The sequence below is a fragment of the Formica exsecta genome, unplaced genomic scaffold (assembly GCF_003651465.1).
Source record: "Formica exsecta isolate Colony F162 unplaced genomic scaffold, ASM365146v1 scaffold31, whole genome shotgun sequence".
Classification (NCBI taxonomy): Eukaryota; Metazoa; Arthropoda; class Insecta; order Hymenoptera; family Formicidae; genus Formica; species Formica exsecta.
The window spans coordinates 844,163-862,214 of NW_021850355.1; the positions used below are offsets into that span (position 1 = coordinate 844,163).

The 18,052-nt window shown below is 39.6% G+C and overlaps 2 protein-coding genes across 3 annotated transcripts in view; one reads left to right on the forward strand and one right to left on the reverse strand.

Annotated features, from left to right (window-relative positions):
- LOC115237832 (autophagy-related protein 16-1) overlaps window positions 1-18,052 on the forward strand; it is a 446,913-nt gene that overhangs the window by 171,313 nt on the left and 257,548 nt on the right. The gene's annotated exons all lie outside the window — the stretch shown is intronic.
- LOC115237831 overlaps window positions 4,065-18,052 on the reverse strand; it is a 95,108-nt gene continuing 81,120 nt past the window's right edge. The window contains exon 5 of the mRNA XM_029811156.1: window positions 4,065-10,043. Coding sequence (XP_029667016.1) covers window positions 9,483-10,043 — 561 coding nt within the window. The 3' untranslated portion in view covers window positions 4,065-9,482. The remainder of the gene's footprint in view (window positions 10,044-18,052) is intronic.

Sequence of the window (18,052 nt, forward strand, 5' to 3'; positions counted from 1 at the left end):
GATTCGCCGTCACGTACAATTTTTTTAAATCTATTTTTCTTCGTTGCCTTTCATGTGCCAGATTTCGCTCCCATTTCTTGTCACATCTCCCATCTCCATTCGTTTTGCTTGTCGTCTTTTCTTGCCTGAATGCCGCGCAACAATCCTCACCTAACTCAAGCACAACCGTAGCTAAGACGAGCGAGGCAATCCTGTCATTCGAGGTAGTCGCACTACTCCGATCTCCTTGCCGATCCCGAGCATCGACATTTCGATGGCAAAACCACCCCGCTATTTACTCCGCCACCACTTTCCTTGATCGCCGGATGCACATTCCGATTTGGTTTACAACTTTCGATGTGACCGAACGAGAGACGAACTTTAAGTGGATTGCGCGCGGTATATCAGCGTATGACGGTATATATGTAGAAGAGAAGACACAAAATCGTAAGAAATTACGATGTATTTATTGGGCTATATCTTTGAAATGCGTACTAAAATGTACGATTAGAACCAAGCGTTTAAAAGAGATATCGGAACATTTATAGACTATGAATTTAGAATAAAATGACTTTTGCTGCATAATCTCTCATCGCGATGGATACTTCTTTTTTATACGCAATATATATAAGGTCGCGTTTAATGACTCGGACCATATTATATTTTCTTTTAATCGCGCTTTCGATAATTGTTAACATAATTTAATCATTACATTTTTGTAGCGAAGAATCTCAGAACGCTTATACTAGTCCATATTCTATCTTACCTGAAACATGGCGACTCGTAAAATGGCGGAAAGAAACCTTGGCTGTGAAAGCATCTACTTTAGAAAAGAGCAGAAAGAGATATTTCGTCGAAATCGCATGAGGATTGGGAATGTATTGCTGCGAAGTAGAGAACAGTGGAATTGGCAGATCGATAACCCGAGGGTTAATGTTGGATAATTCGACCGGGACAGATTGTCCGGAATCCCGTGGGTCCGGCGCCGCCGGAAGATAATTTCGGAGAGACACTTCGATAGGATTGTCTCGGCTTTTGACAAATGGCTCCACGTGAACGTCTTATAGTCGGCGTTTCTCATTCGCGATGACGCAGTGACTGATGATCTCGTGTGCACATCACTTTTCTGCTGGTATATTATCCGGTTAGGATAGAGCGCGATTTCCAATTACTGAGACATCTCTCAGTTTTTAGCGTGTATGTCGTTCATTGAATATTACTGTGAATTCCTGGATCGTTCTTAGATTAATTAATATTGTTGTTACAATTATTATCGCCTAGCGCGTTTTATGATTTATATCATATGTCACTATTGACATAAGCTATTGCTGACAAACAATTCTTAAATATTAATTGATATTATTACAATATTTACATTTTGTGAAAAATACTCTTTTATTAGATATTGATACTACACTGATAAATAGTACAAAACAATTTTACATTTTACATTGATTCACCGTGAAAACGATGCGTAAAACTTTTAATCAGAATGTAATGTTAGTTTTACGACCGATTGGCGCGTGTGGATATAATCAAGTGTATAAATTTATAATTGACCAATAAACGGATATGTCCGCGTAATCGCGACATATACCGGCATACGAGATATCATTCTGTGACATCTTTCCACAGCAGAATAAACACAACGTAATGTTTCGCAGCGACACAATGTCGCTGTGGTGAAAAACGAATCTTTCTGGCGTTCCAGCCAGATATTCGAACCGCCATACGTACATAGTACATCCCTGTTCTCGTTCAATCCTATTCTCCATTTTTCTTCCTCACTTTCGGGTGTATATATAGACCCTGCCTTCTTCTCTCCGAATATTGCCGGAAGTTCTGCCACCGTCGCCTCTCCCTCCGCGCGTCACATACCAAAGAAAAGCGTATGACCGAGGCGTTTGATATCTGCGACGCAATTCCGTTATCGCGCGATGATGATGAAAACGGCAACGCCTTGTCGAAACGAAAAATCCGGAAAATATCCCGGAATCTATCGGAACTTTTATGCCACCAAAGTAACGCTCCGCTCGCTGCTTCTTCCGTTTCTACTTGCGAACGAGCAGCGAGCCTCCGGATCGATAACGCTGGGCTATGCTTGTCACCCGATAGCTAGATATACCGTACTTCCGGCCGCGTCGGCAGAATCGTAAACTAGAGGAGCATCGCGTGGCATTATCTCGATCCGGTTCATTAACATAGCCAACCGAATGGACTCGCCAAATCGTACCTAGGCAACTTACGCTCTCGTTTTATGCGCGATAAATTGCATCCTAGCGAAGCGCTTCGATTGGAGGGAACCAGACGCTGGTAATCTCGGAGCTTGTCTTAAAACTCTAGCGGCGGCACGATTTCCAGATGAGAAAGTATATTCTTCTTTTTCGTTGCCGTCGCGCATCGCTGCGAAAGAGAAGCGATGTTACGCTAGATGGGCGAGACTATGTAAAATAGCGTGGAATAAACTTTCCCATTGCTTTTAATATATGCTTGACTGTGTACAGCAGAATACGATTAAATATGTGGTCGATTGCTTCAACTGTGTACCTTCGATTCCTTTTCTTCCCTTACATACAATATTCTAATATACACTTTCAAATTCTCGATTGTGCTTTTTACTGTGCCGTGCTTGCAGAAATGATTTATAAGGATATCTCTCTCTCTAAATTTTCTCTATATATCTATCTGTAAAATGTGGATTTTTGTAATTTACATAAAAAGAGACATAAAAATTAATAATAAAAAATACTCGAGTATTAGTAAAATAAATATTGTCTTTACTGTGGAATAAAGAAAGAATTGAAGTTTTTATAGTTCGAGATGATTTTATTTTTTTACGAAATTGCTAACGTAATTAATAAGATTAACATTTCATATGTATGCTTGTATTTACGCGACATTTGTTTTTTTTTCTATTTTTACGCAAAAAAGAGTTATATTTTTTTAATAGTTTGGCTGAATGTTGGCTATTAATATTCTTCTCTTAACTATTCTTCTGATATTTCTCGCTGGCACTTGACAAGATTCTCACGCTTATTGAATCGCGCATCGCAGATGTGAACTAACGGAGGCTGGAAACCAGTGATTTTGTACATTTACATGATCTACTTTTCGCTCGTGCAGCACGATTCACCTTATATTCTTCCGTCGCGTTCCTCTTTGCCCGCGAGTCCTCTTTTCTGATACAAACCATTTTGCGCTTGAAACTATAACTGTCACGAAGAGATTTAATTTTCATTGGTCAGCAGAGTTTGGTGAATGCCCGCGGCCATTATGTGTTCAAACTCTTGATCGTTGTTAACAGAATGTATAATCTATGGGCAGCTTAGTCATGTACATGTATGAAATATCGATTGTTAGTTATTGTTGCGTTGCTATCATAAGCTAATCACGTATACGAATTTCAAATTCGAAGCATTTCATTTTGAAATTACATGTTATTTTGCATAAAATATAATACTCGGTAACGCTATATTTCTTATTGTTAGCCATATGAAAGGAAAATGAATTTCTTGAATGTATATGCGTGTTTTTGTCCAAGGAATTATTAAATATAATACTCTAACAAACGACGTTTATTTCTATTTTGATGTTTATATTTATATTAAATGTAAAATCAAATTGTTTACTGTAATTTGATTTAAATAATCATTCTTAATAACAAAAAATAGTTATATTAATATTTATATTAATACATGTGCGAATATATTTACCTATTTATTTCCACTATACTTCTGTCAAAGAAATAATTATTCTTGCTTTTATGTTTTCTGCGTCGAAAGATCGAGTGAATATTTTTTTTGAATAATTTGATTGTTGGATTTGTCAAACTGATTAACCTGTGATTAACAATACGTTTGTTAAGAATTTACTAAGTATATATACATGAAAATAATTCGCCAAATGACAGATGGCTTATTATCATTAACGGCGATTTTCTGGGCACACTTGCCACAGGCAGTAACTACTTTCTCATCGCAAATCTTTTCTCTGCCTGTGCGAGTCATTCCAAGGACCTTTCTTATGTAGGAATCTAATGTCGGCGGAATCCAACGTTGTATCTTATATCCTGGCGGAAAGTTACATATACCATGAAGGGCGAGAATCCGTATGTGAAAGAAAACGACGATTTTCGTTATAAAATGAGTTTATTTTCTCTGTACCATATATGCTATGTACAACGTGTGTGTTACGGTACTGACATATACGACGTTTGAAAAAAGATACGTCTTGATAATGTAGAAAAAAAATGGAAATTAATTAGAAACACGCACGCATTACGTTTAACGTCAGCGGAGTGATTCGTTAAATTACATAGCAGTTTCAGTGCGTGGCTGATGTGACGGGTGTATTATTAAAACGGTAGTTAGTATGCCGGTTGTGTATGGGCAGGGAAAAAAATAGGCGTGATAGGATACGAGTATTCTTGAAGGGCAATATACGTTAACGTAAGAAATAAATAAGCGATTAATGCTGGTGCGCGGATATAACATATAAGGACGCTCGCGATCGTCGGGTAAGTTCTGTACGTGACGTATGTGTTCACGAATGAAAATGGTTTAATTTAGCGAGAGGCGACGCGCACTCTCAGCAGCAGGATGGCAAGGAGAGGAGAATGGAGGGAAGGCGAATGGATGGCAGGGAGTAAGGGAAAACGAAAGAATGGATACAAGGAGATGGGGGATGGAAAGGAAGACGTATAGGACGTAGAAAAAGCAAAAATACACGCTTGTCATGGTACAGAACAGACTCGAGCTTTTCGAGCTTACGACGGAGCAGGCGCGCACCTCAGGCTCGAGGACAAGCACCGACATCTCTACAAACTCGTGGATACTCTTGATAAAAAGTACGTGGTATAAACATAATCCTCATTAAGATGGGCGATAGGAGCGGAGGGATGGGGAATGGACGGAAGAAGGAGATGAAGAAGAAGCGAGTGGTACTTGTACGCAGAAACGCAGACGACGGCGCCGATCGCGTTGAATTGCTCGCGGCTACCCGAGTCGGCCATTCGGGATTGCAGGCGCGTTGATATCATCGAGAGAAGTGATCGTCCTCGAGCCCAATATTATCTTTCCTTCGCAATTGCCTTCCGCGGTCTCGATCTCAGTGCCAAGACCGCGGGCGCGTTAACTTAATATTAATTATGTTATTATATTGATGAAACATGATTGCTCCTTTTACGTTCATCGTAAACGCATTAAATGTAAGACAATTAATTAATTAATGATAGTCCTTATACTCTTCGCGTACTCGGCAGTTTCCATTGAGTTGGATCAAACGTCAGAGCGACTGGGCATGGTGTGCATGCCGCGCACATACAGTTCGATCAAGTCGATGAAAAGTGCTCACACATTCGTTATCGTGTTATACTCGAAACGCTTGTTGTCTACGAAGTGACGCGAGAAAATCTTGCACATCTTCGCCCATGAAGAATAATGACTTAGGATCTATTCCAGCAAGTTTCCGCATTTTACACCAGAGACAACTTGATCTCTTTTTGCATTCGACGTCTCTAGTCGGAGACCGCTTCTCGCAGGCGAGGCGAAGAATTGTCAGATTTTTCTTGCGTCACTCCATATATACGCTCATACATATATACGTTGTTGAAATTACATCGCTAAAGCGTTGCGCGGAGCGACCGCACGCGCACGTTTGCGCTTCGAGTGCGTTCACGCACGCATTAGCGCAGTGCGCGCGTTCGCGCGTGCAACACCACGTTTGAGAAATTGCGTTCGTACAAAAATATCGTCGAACATGTATAAAATTGGCTCTACCCTCTCACCACAAGCAGGTTGGATATACTACTGCAGCGTTAGCGCAAAAATTCTTAAACGTAAATCCATATAATTCAAGGGTTATCTTTTTAAAAAGTAAAAATGACAAAAGATAAAATCGCGTTATGCATGTCGCATCACTTATCGTACGCGTAGGCACCTTCGTTGGCATGTTTATCATCGTTTATGTATACGTGTGTATATATTTATATTTATATATTTTTATATTTATATATTTACTTGTATTTATATACTTATATCAAGCGGGTCACGCATAGAAGCAGCAGTGAAGCGGAAAGAAAGTTATCGAGCAAGTCGCATCCGCGACTAAGAACGATACGAACATCGGCGTACTCGTTACATCCGTAATGCGAAAGTAATTAAACCGCACTTCGCGGAAATATACCGGAAAAACGTTAGTCGCGCTTGTGTTTTCTGCATTTCAATTATTGCCTTGTGTGCTTCGCGGAATCAATGGTGCTTGATTTAAGGATCGAAATTCCATTTGATTCGGTGTCGACGCTCCAACGGTCTCGCGCAATGCAGCAAAGCCTAGCAATATCCACGGCAATTAGATCCAATAATTAAAGCGTGCACTGGAATTCTGGATGGACAAAACATACGCGCAGTCTCTGTCATTGCGCATCCTTTTTCGTTCAATTTTGGCTATTGTCGTTGCGTTAGCGACCGCTAAACGTTAATAGTGAGTTACACGTGCGGCAAACGTTATACGTGGTTATTAGTTATTAGATATGATGGATATTGTCTTGCTTGCATCGACAAATTTTTCGAATCCTAAATTGGTTCTTTATACGATTATTTTAGCATCTAACGGATCGAGTTCTTATTAGATAACATTATCGCGCGTAAGATAAAATTTTGTTGCGAGCAAGCACATGATGATTGTTTGCATACATAACGGTTTCGATGCGTATGAATAAAAGCAAAGTCTGAGGTACACGAATCTTCACCATGCCATAAGTAAACGTCAAACATCAGAACAATCCAAAGTTCGGTTAACCGTAATGCAAACACTTCAGAACGATTGGAAGCTTTCATTTCGTCTCTCTTATGCCCCGTGTTTGTCTTAACGAGTGTATTTTAATCCTCAAGTTTCTCAATTAATCCGATCTCTCTGAACCCGTCTTGTGTGCCTTGGAAATCGATAAGGCGCCACTGGCACAATTATTCGATTTGTATTTCCCTTTTTTATAATGCATTACACGCACTAATTCGATGCTAACTTTTATTCCGCTTTACATATTTTAAAGCAAGATAAAATCTGAATCTCGATATGGCAAAATTAAACAGTTATTTCAATTGTTGTTATAAAATTATATAGGTTAAAACATAAATTAGTAATCTGTATCTCGCATACCACTTGATTATTAATTTTGAGAAGTATTTTATATCATGTAAAAACTGATATTCTTTTCTCAATTTTTTTTTTGTTTTTCAACTTGCCGCAAAAGTAACGCGAATTTGATAAATACATTTTATAGTTTTTGTAGTTTATACAGAAAATGTACACTAACTGTTACGAACTGGATTTGTCTGTGTTTGACATTATCGATGCGGCATTGTCCTTTAGAATTTTCTCTCAAGATATCCGGCGATGGAATGGCGGACCAATAGAGCGCATTATTCTGTTGCTTACCAGTGCGTAATCACGGTACGAAGAAAATTCTTTCCATTATACCAAGCAAACAATTTTTGATAGCTTCCTTCAAGTCAAGTAGGCCAATCTAGATTGATAAGCTCAGGTGTTGCGATGTAAATTAACCTGGCCGCCACGGGATGACTAAGGGTAAGGGATATGGCTAAGGTTAAGTCGGAAATCGAGGTTACGTGGCACCGGTATGGAGAGATGGCTATCCTTGATGTGATTCTGTGCTCTCTCTCTCCCCCCCTTGCTTCCTCCTTACCCCCTCTCTCTCTCTCTCTCGTCTCCCCTTTACTCCGGAAGCTAGACTCAACCCCATCAAGTGTTACTCCCACAAGCTTAGCTTAACCCCGAGACGCCGCAAGAGGCAATTAACCTTCCGCCAAACCCTTTGGTTGGCGCGCATACCTTCTACCCCTCTTCACCGAGCTCACCACGTTTTGATCCTACTACCGTTTCTCGTTCCGTTTCAATCCCTTCTCCCTCTTTCATCCCCGTGCTTAACTCGCCGCCCGATCTCCTCGTTGCGATGTCCTTCTCTACACATCTGCATAATCATGCCCAATTCCCAATGCTAATTAGAGACTAACACCGGTTGCCTATCCGGCGTAGCGAATACACGTCGCTCCATCATCATATGGAGCCAGGAACGTGCTGAGAGACGTCTCGCATCGCGTTACGTCAGCTCGCGAAAAGAAGAGATGGTGAAAGCGCTTTTTAAGGGCAAGATGAGAAACGAAGAGGAAAGAGCGGCGAGGAAAGGATGGTACACGTGGGCGTAAGAAACCGACCAAACTCGCGCGCGAAATCGATTACTCTCTTCGCGGCTGAATTTTTGCACCGTTACATTATCAACTACTCATCAACGGAAGAGGTGTGGCGAGATCGCCACTTTCATCACGGAATAAAGTAAGAAATCGATTTAACCACGGCGCGAGGCGTGTGATTCTCGGTATGCCACGATCAGATACGGATTAAGTATCGACGCGATATTACGAGACGTTTCCTCTTTTCCTTTTTCTTCTTTTTCCTCTATCGTGCCCATTCAATCTGCTTCTAAGAAACGTCCCTCTTTAGACGGCATCGACTTTCGTTGAACCGGGGTACGCATACGCACGAAGGTCGCTTAGACATTGAACGTCACGTTAATTAAAGGTTGCCGGTACGGATCGTAATTGCAGTCTTGCTCCTTCCACGAAATAACCGGCCGCACCAAAGACAGAACGACGAGATTGATGATATATTCGGTACGATTCGTTACGCCGCGACCTTGGCTAGGAATACCGAACGGGAAACACTGATATTTGTGCCTCAATAAGCGACAGATAGCAAGTAATCAAGCGCAATTGTGCTAATTATTTCGTTCGGTAATTCTACCGGCATTATTAGCACGTGTGCATATGCGAATGTACGTATATAATTGCGTTGCTCCACCCGGGAAGATGAGCGTAGAAACAACTTCAATTAAGTGATATAACGATATCGATTTTCTTATGCTGCCAGCTGCGTGGAAATGAAGTTTGAATAGAAAAAGAATATGCGTATGTGTAATAGTACCTAAAATAAAGATGTGTGGATACAAAAACATTCGTACAAATGAGCAGCGATCATTTTCTTGTTTCTGATCGAGACGATCAGTTTCTCTACTTGAACAGACTCCGTGATTTGCCCATCTCTAACCAGATCTAATTGGGATTAGTAGAACGCTTCTGCAAAGCTTCCACCCGACTAAAAGATAAGCGTGGGCGGTAAAGGGCATACTTAACTAAAAGCTACATATATTGGCTTCAACACGGTAGATTCGTAAAAGTTTGATATACATATATGATATATATAGCAAAGTAGCGTTTTCGTCCGAATTCCGGAGAAAAATTTTAAGTGAGCCGTGAAAATGGTTATCTGCTGATCGCTTTCGAGAACCGTGACACGCGCGCGAATCTCCCCGGGACTTGAATTTAAAAAGCTCACGTCCACGTGCGAAGAGTCAGCTCAAGGTTTGTAATAGCGATTTTTACGCAGGAAGACGAGATTGACGATTGATATCGGACGGGAGGAAAAATCATTCAGAAACGACGTCCGGAGTATCCGGCATCGTATAACTTACAAAGACTGTCGGTGCGCCCCGGCATGGAATGCATTCCGGGCACGGATACAGAGACCGAGAGCGCTTCCTGATGCTTCAGCATCTGTCGGCGTCGCTGCCAGGTAAAAGTCCATGCCGCTATGATGGCAATCTGGGCGACAAGGAAGACCGTGCCGGCAATGATGGCCTCGCCCAGGTTGATGCACATGCCCATCGTCGATGATATGTCTTCGCTTTCGATGAAAACGGTGTCCCTCGTCGCGGAGGCGTTCGATAACTTACCGTCACGCTCGAAGCCGAACTTGTCCGTGATCTGAATAGACTGCACCAAAAGGAGATCCTCGCGGCTCTGGGAAACGGCGACAGTGGAACGGCGGCGGCGGCGTCTGCCGAAGGAGATCACCGAGCGTAATTCACCAGTCGTCTCCTCCTGATCGCACTGCACAGGCTCACAGGCCGGCATACACGGAGTGACCAGAGCGCGGAATTGCACCACTTCCGAACTCGGGAACTTGAAGGCATCAAAATGCGATAGCAGTATCTGTAATGGAAGCACAGAGAAAAAGAGATGATAAATGGCTTAAGAATTTACTTAGTAAAATTTATATGAATGAAAAAAAAAATTCTATTTATATACATATATCGAGACAAAGATATTATATATGATAGATCACAGGCTTCAATAGCGAAGCCATTGAAGATGTTTTATAATGTTATGAATACGAGAGATTACACAATTAAATATATAATTAAACACATACAATTTAAAAAAAATGCAGTGATACGGGATACCAATTTATGTTTCAGATTATTTAAATTAATTGAACTTGGCCACATAGTTTCAGCAAATGAATTTATTTATGAAAAACCTTTTTTAAGGGATATTATATCTAAAGTTTTTATATAAATGAATGAAATTTTCTCAGCTATCAATAATAATGATCCGTAAATGAACTTCATAATTTTCGCTTCTAATTTTTGGCGCATAGCGCAGTGAATAAATTTCACAGGAGCAGGAGAATTCGATACGTGGAATGTAATAAAACGAACTTCCTTGTACCCTATCGGGGTCTCTTTCGACGAATTGCAAGTCACGTAACCAATTGTTTCACGCCGTTACCTGTCGTTCGGATAATACATAAACACCTGTGCCGAATGGCTGTTCGGAACGCAACGATTTCGCCTTTCGAGGGGAGTGAGGAGGATAGGGGGGCGCTTTTACCGAGCTCGCATACCGTTAGCAAACTACAGCGTTGATATTATGAGATTTGCGGCACGTCTCCTCGTCACTTCTTCTCTTTCGCCGCTCTTTATTATCTTGGTAGCTGCGTATACAATTTTGCGCGGTTTTTTGATTGTGCGAAAGAAACAAATTAAAGTGCCATCAAGCACCTATATTAACTGAGAGGTGTTTGCGTCGGAGATTTCGAAATGTCAGATTTTTTCCTAACTTTTTTTTTCACGAGGTTTGGAACTGCCCAACAATAACAAACGTAATCAACGCAGCCGCGAAGCGCGAGTATCTTCCTTTTTTTCTCCTTTTTTTTTATTTTGCACACTCGTAATTCATACGCCGTCGACTCAACTAAGCTATGTCGCATTAATTCTGAAATTCCGACATGGGCGGTCGTTCGCTCACAGGGTTCAGCGTGGATGCGGAATAATCTTATTCATATCTCGCTCCTATATAAATTTTCAACTGTATCCCAAAGTCGCGAACGACGTGATTTCACTCACGATGACGCGTCGTAAATACGGACAGTGTAAGAAAAAAAAAACAACAAGCTTTTACAAAAAGAAAAGGATTATATATATACAGAATGCGGATGTGTATCAGGGATATCGCGTAACTCGGCGGGCGTCAGCCGTCACACGCAATATACGTAAGATATGATTGCTTCAAACTGGTTTTTCGCGGCAGCTGCGTCGAATTTTTTTGCTCTTTATTAGGTAAGGCCATATAACGGCAATTACACGGGATTATGACATGAAAAACAGCCCAAGTACCCGCTTTTACGCGCGCCATTAGAGCGCGCATATATCCGCTCTGGCAAATGGTGCGACCAAGCGCATTGCTGCAATTCCTATTTTCTCGCGACAAGCGGACCTATCCGTTAAAATCTTTTTTATTCGTGTACATCCTATTACAGTTATACATTACGCGAAAAAAATTTTTTTTTGTTGCTTCTTGATACTGCGATAGCTGGTATTGATCTACGGATGTTGAAGAAGTATATATTATCCGTAGAGTCTTTCTTCTGTGAAACGAACATATAATAATCATTCTTGTTCGCTCGTTAGACTTGTCGTCCGCGAAATAAGCTCGCGATGATCGCTTTACCGAGAAACACCGGACGTATATATTCATAGCGGCCGCCGTTGCATGTATGTAACGCGCATCATTGATTTCTCTTCATTCGGATCATTTGCAAGGTCGCGGTGTCAAACCCCCCGATGCGTTCCTCCCAATCCACTCCCCTCTTGAAACTGTGAAAGGCCTGGGGTACGCAGGGTTAGCGCCACGCTCCTCATGTACACGTCGAAAACTGGTTTCTGCGGCGCATTACCAAGTTCATCGTATTTACACACCGAGCACGTATATTATCGGCGGGAAGTAAGACATTAAAATATGCTTCGTTCCACGTACAGCTTCATTTAGCCGTTTCTTTGCCTGCGCTGCGCGTCTAGTGGAACGAGCGGAACTTTATTAACCCAACGTCATCCCGCGCAGAAAGAGTAGCGGAAGGTCCATTCTCCGCGGGGGAAAAGCAAGAGCGAGCGGCTGCATCCGAAGCGGGGAGAAGAAGAGCGTAAAAGCGGATCGAAGGGGAAGACAGAAGGGAATAGAAAAGCCCGGGGACGCGAATCCGCGAGGGAGAAAAAGAGAGAAATACGTAGCTAGACGCCGGGAAAAGAAACATGGGTTGTATCCACGACATCTGGTACGCGCCGACGATAAGTCTCCTTCAGCGGGAACGATGTCGGCGATGGGAAAGGACGAGGAAGAAAGGACGGCAGGAGGGGCAGGGGGAGGGAGGCCGTCATAAATGTACCGCGGCAGATCAGTCAGATCGTAAGGATCGCGCCCGCGCTTTTACGGCGCGGCTCAACTTGATCCTCCTGTCTGCTTTATAAGTCGGCCGCGGGCTCTCTTCTCTCCCTCTCCTCTCTCTCTTTCTTCATCTTCCTCATTCTTCCGGTTAGTCCTAACATCCGTAGGTACGCGCTTCCGTATGAGTTTACGTACACAGATGTGTGGCGTGTGGCGGTTGAGAAATGTTTCCAATTTCATTCAAACCGGTTGTGAAATGGAAGAGAGCCTCGTAGCGCGGCCCGGTTACGTGACGGACATACCGGAAAACCGAACTTTTGGCAAATACTGGTTAGAGACGGGACGCAATGCTGCAGCACTCTATGGAGCTTCGCGCGCTTCCTCTGACAACGATCATTTCTCTTTTCGCGCGTTTTTGATCTAGGATTAATAAAATCCAACGGCGATGTACCGATGTTGTTCTTCGCGACGCGTTTATTGCAGAGTTTTTCATATTTATGCACAATTACTTTCCATTTATATAGAAATTTATATTAACGGCATGAACAATTAGATTCTGTATATATATAGGAAACTATATATGTGTGAGGATTTTTCTGTATTAATAGAATAGAAATTCACAGAAAGAGCTTATGATTTTATATCTTTGACTATCAAACAGTTGGATTCATGAATAATACGTTACATGATAGAATTTATATGGAAATAAATATGTTTTCGAATATGTTTAACGAATAAATCGGATAAAAGTTTATGGTTTCTGTCTTACATTTACAAAATTTATTTAATAAGACTGAGACATTAGATTTTATACATTCTCATTAGAATATAACATCATTCCATATTTAACTTTCTAATTTGTGCATGATAGCTTTCAATGCATTAATTAATTACTTACTTAGCAAAAACACGATGACGCTCACAAATAACGAGAGCGGATGTTGATAAGAACACACTATATATGCCGCGAAGGCTATATACAAAAAAAATATTATAATTTTATTTATAATAAGCTTAAAAAAGAATTCTTTAACGCGCTCGACGAACAAGATCACATATAACTTAATTATCTGAATACTTTACATTATTAGTTTAAATTATTATTTTAAATTATTATTTTAAATTATTCCCTACTATCAAAGAATTTTTATAGCGAACAAAATTCAAATATTATCAATATAAATATCAATTATTTAATTAAAATATTCGTCTTATTTATAAGCGAGTCTTACATTAGGTTTAGGCGTTTTAAGGCTTCGGTTTGTTTGGATATTGTATGTGTGTTGATGTATATGTAAGAATAAAAAAAAAAAAGAAAAATGTATTTAAAAAATGTGCATAAATGTCACATATTGTCGTCAATCTAATTATTTTAACATAGTTATATTTTTGAAAATGTGTTTGACATTGCCGTGTTCTTGGAATGCACGATGACGAATATCGATCAAATGCGGAATCTAGTTTGATCTGAATCTCGTTCTGGACAAGAATACATTAATTTATATATCGATGCTTGATATGCACTATGATGCGGAATGCAATCCCAATCAATATAAATTCGATCCGGGACGATTCAATAAAAAGAACAAACATAATACCATCATGCGTTTACTTCCCATTCAGGGAAAACTCGAGCGCATTCGTAAATAAGAGAATCAATTTAATTATGAAAAATTAAAGGTCGACGTATTTCCAAACACATATCAAGTCAGAATGAATCATTAAGTATCGATTTTTTGTATTTTTTAACAGTCTAAATTTATAGGAATTATAAATATCACTGAAATTATTTTAAAATTATTTATATTTCAGAAGCGGAAATTGTATGGTTTGTAATATACTTCAATAACAATATATTTTAAAAATGTTTCTTTTTCCGAAATGCTCTTTTTCTCCATATTATTTTAGAAAATTGTAAAATTTTTCTAAGAACAAAATATTAAACAAAATTAAAATGCTTTTTAGACCAAATTTACAACTATATATGATGATATTATTCTTTGAAAAAGTATTTCGTAATTCTCTACAAAAATTTGTACAATACTTAATCTTGACATATGTTAAAGAGGATTTTAAAATTCAATAATTTTTAAACTACGTTTATAGTATATAGGAAAACATAGTATATAGGTAAGGTAGAAATGATATATATCAACAAAAAATATGACATATCTTTGATATATGACTTTAACATATGACTGTGACATATGACTTTGGCATATATTTAGAAGATGATAATGTTTTAAAGAATTTTGAAAAAAATTTGATTTACACTATCCTTTATTATTCATTAAAAAATTAATAAAGAATGTTGCGCTTATGCAAACAAGCGTGATAGTTTAATTCAATACAAAGTTTGTTTCAATACAAATTTGCATTAATTGCATGTTTACACATTAAAGTCGATGCATGGGCGTACATAAAAAGAGCTTCATTTTTTTCTGCACTTCAAACCCGAGTAAAACAAGAGCTTTGCCTTTTTGTTTTGCCCATGCAATCATCATCAATGACGATTTACGATTCTCGGCTTAGTTTTGTATATATGTATAGTTATATTTTCAATTTAAAATATCACAAAAACTATAAAAGAGCACCATCTAATTTCAGACGTAAATTAGTCAGAAATATACCATCTACAACGTACCTATATGTTGTCAAGATTAAGATGATCTGTGCAACTTTTTGTAAAAAATTACCAAGTATTTTTGCAAAATAAAGTACAAATCTTTTATATCCAATCAGTGTATCTCATCCGTTCATTATTATATATGTATGTATGCACGTATATTGTAGGTATATCGTCTTTTATATCGGCGTTTAAATAAAAAGATTTTTAAGCCGCGCGATATCAAAGACACGTCTACACTTCTCTTTAGTAATTTCTCTTAATATAAGATAAAATAGTTAAAACATATTTAGTATATCTGATCACAAATGATTCACACGGATATATTGGATGATTGCATAAGTTCGTGCCCGATTTTCATAGATGGCATTAAGTTACTGCATGGCGGAGTTCTATTGTTTTCGTGTGGTAATTGTTGCTTACACCGAATAGATGACGTTGTCTTATGTCAATTTAGCGTCAGACATTGTTCAGATAAGTCCATTTGTGCATAAGAGAAATCATTAAAAATGGAGAACGAAAAGGTGCATTTGCGGCATGTAATGTTATATGAATTTCGGAAAGGCGTGAGTGTTGGGATTGCACAAAAAAATATTCAAACCGTTTATTTGGACCGCGCTCCTGCTCTCCGAACAGTCAAAAAGTGGTTTGGCAGATTTCGAAATGGTGATTTCAACATGGAGGATCAACCCCGCTCTGGACGGCCTTCTGGCATTGATGATGACATTGTGCATGCCTTAGTGGAAAGAAACCCAAGGATTACAACTGAGGATATTGCTGAGAGGCTGAACATCGATAATTCAACCGCTTTTCGTCATTTAAAAAAGCTTGGATACGTTTCCAAGCTTGATACATGGGTGCCGCATCTCCTGACTGAAAGGAATAAGCTAAACCGTATGACTGTGGGTCTTTCTCTTCTCGAGCGTAACAAAAAAGAGCCTTTTTTAGATCGAATGGTAACAGGCGATGAAAAGTGGATTCTCTACAAAAACGTACAGCGAAAGAGGACATGGAAAACAGCAGCTGAAGGAGCAGAACCCGTAAGCAAAGGCTGGCTTGCATCCGATGAAGGTGTTGCTGTGTGTTTGGTGGGATCGCAAGGGAATTATTTACTTTGAGCTGCTCCGACGCGGCGAAACAATCACGGCGGACAAGTACTGTGAGCAACTAACTAGACTCGCTGCAGCTATTCGAGAAAAACGTCCGATTTTGGCCAATCGAAAAGGCGTCATCTTCCACCACGACAATGCTAGGCTACACGTCGCTCAACAGACGCTGCGAAAATTGCAGGAGTTGCAATGGGAAATTCTGCAGTACCCGCCATATTCTCCAGATATTGCGCCTTCAGATTTTTATCTGTTCCGGTCTTTGCAGAATAGTTTAAATGGCAAGAATCTCAATTCCGAGGAAGCTGTCGAAAACCACCTTACAAACTTTTTTCAAGAAAAATCAAGTTCTTTCTTCAAAAATGGAATCGACAAGCTTATAGATCGTTGGAAAACCATTGTAGAAAAGAATGGAGACTATATAATTGATTAATAAAAGTGTTATCTCTAAAATATAATCTATTGAAGTTTATATTTAAATCGGGCACGAACTTATGCAATCACCTGATAGATCACAGGCTTCAATAGCGAAGCCATTGAAGATGTTTTATAATGTTATGAATACGAGAGATTACACAATTAAATATATAATTAAACACATACAATTTAAAAAAAATGCAGTGATACGGGATACCAATTTATGTTTCAGATTATTTAAATTAATTGAACTTGGCCACATAGTTTCAGCAAATGAATTTATTTATGAAAAACCTTTTTTAAGGGATATTATATCTAAAGTTTTTATATAAATGAATGAAATTTTCTCAGCTATCAATAATAATGATCCGTAAATGAACTTCATAATTTTCGCTTCTAATTTTTGGCGCATAGCGCAGTGAATAAATTTCACAGGAGCAGGAGAATTCGATACGTGGAATGTAATAAAACGAACTTCCTTGTACCCTATCGGGGTCTCTTTCGACGAATTGCAAGTCACGTAACCAATTGTTTCACGCCGTTACCTGTCGTTCGGATAATACATAAACACCTGTGCCGAATGGCTGTTCGGAACGCAACGATTTCGCCTTTCGAGGGGAGTGAGGAGGATAGGGGGGCGCTTTTACCGAGCTCGCATACCGTTAGCAAACTACAGCGTTGATATTATGAGATTTGCGGCACGTCTCCTCGTCACTTCTTCTCTTTCGCCGCTCTTTATTATCTTGGTAGCTGCGTATACAATTTTGCGCGGTTTTTTGATTGTGCGAAAGAAACAAATTAAAGTGCCATCAAGCACCTATATTAACTGAGAGGTGTTTGCGTCGGAGATTTCGAAATGTCAGATTTTTTCCTAACTTTTTTTTTCACGAGGTTTGGAACTGCCCAACAATAACAAACGTAATCAACGCAGCCGCGAAGCGCGAGTATCTTCCTTTTTTTCTCCTTTTTTTTATTTTGCACACTCGTAATTCATACGCCGTCGACTCAACTAAGCTATGTCGCATTAATTCTGAAATTCCGACATGGGCGGTCGTTCGCTCACAGGGTTCAGCGTGGATGCGGAATAATCTTATTCATATCTCGCTCCTATATAAATTTTCAACTGTATCCCAAAGTCGCGAACGACGTGATTTCACTCACGATGACGCGTCGTAAATACGGACAGTGTAAGAAAAAAAAAACAACAAGCTTTTACAAAAAAAAAGGATTATATATATACAGAATGCGGATGTGTATCAGGGATATCGCGTAACTCGGCGGGCGTCAGCCGTCACACGCAATATACGTAAGATATGATTGCTTCAAACTGGTTTTTCGCGGCAGCTGCG